Genomic DNA, 7,111 nt, shown 5'->3' with positions numbered 1-7,111 from the left:
TGACAATTCATGTATTTTTTTCCCTCTTAATTTTGTCTGATGTAATCAATTCAGTCCATACTTGTCATACCAAACATGTCATCATTATTGAAACATGAACAAGAGAAAAATCGACATTTTCTAATCTTGAATCCATGGTAATGTCCTTGGTTAGTAAATATTATTTAACATTACTAGTGTTTAACATAAACCTACGCGATCGTACTGGTGATATTAAATTACAAATTCAATTATGTATAAGAAATTATAGTATGTTTGATAGGACCTATAATATAGATGGGTGCTCTAGGTGGTAGATAGTATTATTCTATATTTTAATGTAAAACACATAAAGATATGTCAATTTAATTGCATCATTATTCATTGATGACAATTTAATTCATTAATTGGTTCTCGGCAGATCCCAAAGAGAAAAAAAGAGGCATTTCTTGTACATTACACTATGATGTGGATTAAAGGACATGTAAAAAAGACAGTTCATGTACTGATAAAAGTCAGTAGGAAGACAAATAAATAATCAAGAGAATGTTCGAGCACTTGACTTTGAATAAAATGTTCAAAATTTCTTTGCGTAACAAGTGGTAAATAATAAACGGGACCATCATCCCAACAACAAGAAGAAAAAATGGACACAAAATCCAGGGGCAAAGTGACTTAAAGAAAGTTTCATCTGAAGGAGAACTGGATTTCTTCCAAAGTTTTTCCCTTCGTCTCAGGCACCCAAATTGTGACAAATATCACGGTGAAAGTGCACATGAGCATGTAAAGAGTGAAGGTACCTGTAAAAATTGCAAGAACGTTTCAAGAAAATGTAACCACTAATACGAGGATCATTACTGCTACTGATGATTACTTATGCAAAGCTATATGAGGAACAAGTCAAGTCAATCATCCAATAGGTTTACAGTATTAAACTCTGTACACAGCAATCTGCATAATGTGCTCGACAAAATTCTATTTCACAATGTATACATAATTGATTATTTCATGAACAAGCATGTACTGTAGTAAACTGTTATTTGAAGCCTCCTACTCTGTTTCCTTAATTCCATTAATAAAATGACAAAACATGCATCCGTTTCTTTTAAGATGTTTCATATTGAATAATGCTACTTGTACATAAGGAGTTACATATTAGTTCATATACAAATGAGGTGTCAAAGAGAGAGTAGAGATTTTATTTTTTTTATTTGGTTGAAAAAATTCTGAACAATCAAGTGAAACTAGACTCGAGCTCTGTGTAGTCTATGCATTATCCTTTAAATAACTTGTGGACGTGCTGACAAAATTATTGCCTAGTACAACCTTTCATATCATCTTGACAAGCTTGGGATAAAAAAAAAAAAAAAATCTTTGCATGAGAGAGAGAGAGTTGGAATAGTTGAGTTGAGAGAGAGTGTTGGAATAGTTAAGTGGAGAGATTTATTTAATTGTAAATTAGATCCTAAACTTAATATGAGGGAGTTCCCTTAGCTTAGTGCACATCAACTGTTGTATATAAGATGAGCCCTTGCATTTCTACAATGTGAATAAGATTTCCCATATTCTCACAAAAACCACATAAAAACATTTACAAGAGACGGTGTAAGCAAACCTCCGCTGCTCCAATCTAATAGCAAAGGGGCAGTCATTGTGATAACCCAGGACAATAACCAGTTGGCCAAAGTTGCCACACTTCCAGCAAGGCCTTTGATTTTAATAGGAAGAATCTGCAATATCAGAGGAAATATGGTCACTTGATATGTAGCTGATGAAATTCTATTTAGGTCTGCTTCTGTTTCAGGTTCTTTTTTTCTTATTTTGTTATGTTTTTCGGGGAATACTACATTTATGTGGACAAGAAAAGTTATTAAGGACAAAAATTTAGTCAACAGGCAAATAAAAGAACCAACTCTGAAGAGCTTTGGTTTGGCCAAAATTTAGGCACGTTTAAGAAGAGCAAACAAAATTCATATGTTAGTACTGAAGTGTACTACTATTACACAGAAAAATAGCAGCGTACACCAAACATTTTGCGTGATTGAAAACGAGGGGAGATAGAATAGTACCTCGGACATTATAAGCCATGGAATGGGTCCCATTCCAAGAGAAAAGGCAATGACCATGCACTACAATAGAAAATGTTGGTTGGAAGAAGTAAGAAACTTGTTGAATGGAAACTGAACAATTTTATAGTGCCTGTATATTTGTAAAAAAACATACCACAACCCCAATTACTGATAGGATTCCCAATATACCATAGGCAGTAGAATCCTCTGACACGAAGCCCTTGAAAAATTTCAAACAGAAGGAACGAAATGTTACTTTATGTATCAGAACAATAAGCATGAAACCATACAAGATGTGCATGATCAAATCAATTCCCTTTTCTCTGAATGAAAAGAAATTTTATAGCAAATTACCTTTGAAAAGAATGAAATGGCAACAAGTAGGAGACTAAGAACCATCCCAGAAGAGGAAACCTGCAATGGGCATTTCCATTCTCGTAAGGCAAACTGATAATTCATTGACTGAAAAAATGCCTACAATGCTTTAACTCACTATTAGTAGAAGTCTACGCCCAGTTTTGTCTACCAACCATGTAGAAATTGCAGTGGCAATAACCTAAGCAATGTACAAAATATTGATAAGTAAACAAAAGCTTAACCAGAGTTTTCAAAAATGAAATGCTCATGAGTTTCCTAACTATACCTGAATAGCACCGACACCAACAGTCGCAGCATTGCTCGATGAGATACCTGTTCAATCAATACAACTAAATAAAAGCCATTTAACTTAAATTATAAAATAGCACTCCTTCCTCTGGAATTGAATGGGTTCACTTAGAGTTAGTATTTGAGTAAATTGTTCCTTTTTCCCTCAAAAATTATGGGAGATAATTGTTATTCATAACATCATGTACTTCCACTAAGGGAATTTTTGTAAGATGTCTATTTTAAGAAAGTGGACATTATTAGAGACATCCCAAAAAGGAAACGAGCTCATTTTACCCCTGAGAGAGGGAGTAACAACCAATAGATGTACGTTGTGAAAGGAACAAAAGAAAGCAGTAGGCAACTTAATAATTCTAGAAAAAAGCACAATAGAGTTCTGTCATTTGTTGGTGATGTTTCTATAAATTTTCATTGGTGTAGATTTCATAGCACATCAACGAGCATGAATCATGAATTCAAGAAATTGTAAGTGTATGTACAAATAAATTCATTGAAGAAAATACATTGTTCTATTGCCTGCTTCAGAAACAGCAGGTTATCACCACATACCAGCAGATTCAAAAATAGTCGTGGAATAGAAGATAACACCATTAATTCCACTTAGTTGTTGAAAGACAAGTAACCCAATACCAATCTGCAGGGTAAAAGAGATAAAGAAAATAAAATGACGACTAGTTGAAAATCATTTTCAAAATCATGGGTACAACATAAGCACGGAAAATGAGATCTCTCAAGAAAAGGTGCATACCATAAGAGGTAACCAGTATCTTTTGAGTTTAAGATCTGCAAAACGAATTGCAGTTCTTCTACTTGTTGATGCTACAGATCTCTGCATACCAAAAATTGTCATATGAAATCCACCTTGACATTATTCAAGAAATTAGTTATGTCAGCTGGACACCAACTAATAAATCCATACAATTAAACAGCAAAGCTAAATCGAGAAAACCGGTGATATTCTGCTGCTGTTTTTCTTTGTCAGCTGGACATCAAATAATAAATCCATACAATTAAACAGCAAAGCTACATCGAGAAAATCGATGATATTGTGCTGCTGTTTTTCTTTGTTTAATATAATGCACATCTTTTTCAGAACACAATTCAAGAGAACTTACCTTGATTTCATTTACTTCAAGGGTAATATCAGCGTCAAAACCCCGAAGAACTTGTAGAGAAGCCTCAAAATCATCCGTCATTCCCATTTTGGCCTAATATTTCACAAAGCCAGCTGCATTAGTACTTAAATCTCTGCTAAAACTAGGAATCAAGTTTGATAAACTACTTCATAAACCTCACCAACCACCGAGGAGATTCTGGGATGAAGAACAGACCAGGTATCAATATTAGGCAAGGCAATGTTCCTGAAAAAGAAAATTAATATTGATCACATTTTGGGAGCCCTAGTGCAAACGTTTGAAAGATAATATGCTAGGGATGAACTGCTTTCCTCTTTCCCCTGTAGTTTAAACAGTTTTTGGTATACCAAATAGGATATATGCATCAACAAGGTGAAACTTATAATTACTTAAAATGTAATGATGACAAAACAATTTACGAGCTGGAAGTACACACAACCAACTGAAGAGGAATCTAAGGAAAATGTTCGTTTTGATTCATTTCAGGTCCCTAATCCTAAATTGAAAAAGAATCCAACCACCAACAAGACAAAATACAGGGGATTATTTTAAAGTATAATAGAAATATGTTTCAACAAAAATAAATTGTGAAGAGTTTTGGGTTATCTAAAGTTCTTACCCAGAACAGCAAGTGATCTCCAACCAACAAATAATCCCAATAGATAAGAAAGCATAATCCCAATAGTCACAGAGAGCTACATAATAGAACAGAGTAGAAATCAGTAGTATATTATAGTGAAACAGGTCTTACTGAAAAAATAAATAAATAAAAATAAAAATAATATATATATATATATATATAGAGTAGGCCAACCTGGTTTACTGAGCCCATTCCCCCTCTCAAATTTTGAGGTGCTATCTCAGCTATATATACAGGCACCTATAAATTATATTAGCAGGGGAATGAGGTATTAAATCAATCAAGATTATATTTTAATATAGGGAATACAGGTTCATATTTACCGTGTAAGAGATTATTCCCACACCAAAGCCTTCCAACAATCTTCCCATGTAAAGAAACGAAACATCCTAAATTTATTTTTAAAAAATTAGGATTAGAAATTAATTCAGGCTCTCAAAGCACACAATGAAAAATAAAAATAATAATAATAATTAAAAAAATAAATAATAATAATAATAATAATAATCATCATCATCATCATCAATCAGACGCTCACCCTAGCAAATGATATGGCTAGCCAACCGATGATGTTGGGAATGGCAGCAATCATTAGAGACTGCAAGTTATTGAATTAGATCAAAATACTCTAATGTAAAACATATGGATGAATAAAGTGCAAATATCTAACTAAATAAACTAATATTAGTGAAACAATCATACCCCCTTTCGTCCAATGTACTCAGCAATCTGACCACTAGCTACTGCCCCAACCATAGCGCCTACATTTGCTAAGGAACCAAACAAAGAGAACTGGCCCGACCATACAAGTCAGTAGATATAATAAATAAATGCTGATAAAATTCACAGCAAAAAATATTTATTTTAGCACAAACCTGGGACACTGTAAGCTTGAGATCTTTGGTGACAGCAGATTGTGTTGGTGAAGAGTAACCACACTTTATAAGAACAAGAAACTAAACATTAATCAAACTCGTAACAACTTACAACCACAATAAGAGGAAAAGAGATGCATCCAAGCCGATGGCGGAAGAAATCATTAAAGAAAAAATTCAAAATACACTAGGTTATTCCCCTTTTGGATTATTTTTATGGATCTCATGTTATTTGTTTCTTGGATAATTTAAATCTATATTATCATGATTCCTTCTAAGGTAGTTTCTTAGTTTTCAAGTTTAGGGCTTTAGGTCTTCGAAATATTTGTGCTGTCAATGTTTCATTCAGCCTATAATTACATCTTAATAAATAAAATGTTCCAGCATTTGTATTGTGAAGTTTTAGGATATTTTGCAAATTCTACAGAAAATCTTTCTAAAAAACGATAAACAAATTGTGATTGCTCATCAAGTTGAAATAAAATTTTAGTACATTGAGATGGGCTGCCAACTTGGAATAGTCCAAAGTCAATGCAAATTTAAGTGAAATAAAACCCAATTTTTATTACTAGAAGTCCATTTAAATGTAGCTTTCACAAACAAAAAGGGAAATTTGAAAGCTATACCAAAATTGAAGTTCAAGAATCAGACTTTATCATATCTTTGGAAAAAATAAATTTAGTTGCACAGTAATCTTTCTACAACAGGTCATAATCGGGTCTCTAATATTTAGCAAAAATAAAATCAAATTACAATAAAATTGCTCGATAACCAAAGACATAAATGTAATAGAAAGAACTAAAGAACAAAGAAAACAGGAATTAAGGTGATAATACAGTACAGTGAAACCAAACTGTATAGGACCAAGGGCAACAATCAAGACACAAGCCAAGACTGAGATAGAGCTGTCCTTTATTGCTTGAGAAGAACCCATAATGCTGGACTGCCTCGAACCCATCCGGTACCAACTTCCAGTATGCAAAAATGGCTTCCTCAAATCCCCTCTCCCATCTTCTCCTTCCTCCCTGAAACTCATTCTTTTTTCCCTCTCTCTTTCCCACTAAATTAAGTCCACTCCAAGAAACTGGTTTTTTACTATTCTTAGTTATCCTATGGACTCAAATCGCCAGTTTTTTTGGTACGGATTTAAGCTTCTTTTTAGTTTTGAGCAGACTTTAATGGGATGATAACATGGATGATGATGTAAGAATACAGCGAACTTGGTGTCTCGTGCCTGCATCACGTGTTTAATGTGATGGCTGGACAAGGGCAAGTTTGGCTAACCACAAAAAGTCATCAAACTCGCTTTTGATTTTAATTATAATTTTAGTTTTCTTGAACGGACTGTAACCAAAACTTTATTTCAAAACATATTCTGAAATCCAATGTCTACTCTTTTGACTCATATAAGTAGAAGAGAACGTTTCACACTACCCAATTAAATTATTTTTCAATTCATTGTCCATTTTATTTTATTTCCCAAAATACGGTTTTAGACACTGTAAAAATGGTTGTTAATTTTATGTAATAAGTGAAAATTGACACCACTAGCACAACTATCATCTATCCTAATCACGGTACCCGTCATTGCAATTATCACTATCATCAACAGCCACCAGTCTATTTTACTCTGATATGCAATCACTACCATATTTGCACCACCATTAAGCCCATGGCACCACAAAAATCATCGCCTCCGGTAACCACCTCCTCGAGACCATATATCACAACAACCAATCAAAATCT

The 7,111-nt window shown here is 33.6% G+C and overlaps 1 protein-coding gene across 1 annotated transcript; it reads right to left on the bottom strand.

Moving 5' to 3' along the window:
• Positions 1-480: 480 nt before the first annotated feature.
• Positions 481-6,518, bottom strand: LOC111389049 (sugar transporter ERD6-like 6). The gene is made up of 19 exons (XM_023013905.1): positions 6,469-6,518; positions 6,207-6,405; positions 5,366-5,428; positions 5,193-5,282; positions 5,029-5,088; positions 4,814-4,879; positions 4,665-4,730; positions 4,470-4,545; positions 4,011-4,075; positions 3,830-3,922; positions 3,463-3,543; positions 3,264-3,348; positions 2,692-2,738; positions 2,542-2,604; positions 2,403-2,462; positions 2,203-2,268; positions 2,049-2,108; positions 1,595-1,709; positions 481-779 (listed from the first exon to the last, which is right to left on the bottom strand). The coding sequence occupies exons 2-19, from the start codon at positions 6,399-6,401 to the stop codon at positions 667-669; spliced, it is 1,464 nt and encodes a 487-aa protein (XP_022869673.1). The 5' UTR covers positions 6,402-6,405; positions 6,469-6,518; the 3' UTR covers positions 481-666.
• Between the last annotated feature and the right edge of the window lie 593 nt (positions 6,519-7,111).

The sequence above is a fragment of the Olea europaea genome, unplaced genomic scaffold (assembly GCF_002742605.1).
Source record: "Olea europaea var. sylvestris unplaced genomic scaffold, O_europaea_v1 scaffold555, whole genome shotgun sequence".
Taxonomy (NCBI): Eukaryota; Viridiplantae; Streptophyta; class Magnoliopsida; order Lamiales; family Oleaceae; genus Olea; species Olea europaea.
Note: the sequence above shows the minus strand (reverse complement) of the source record. Positions and strands in the feature narration are given on the sequence as shown.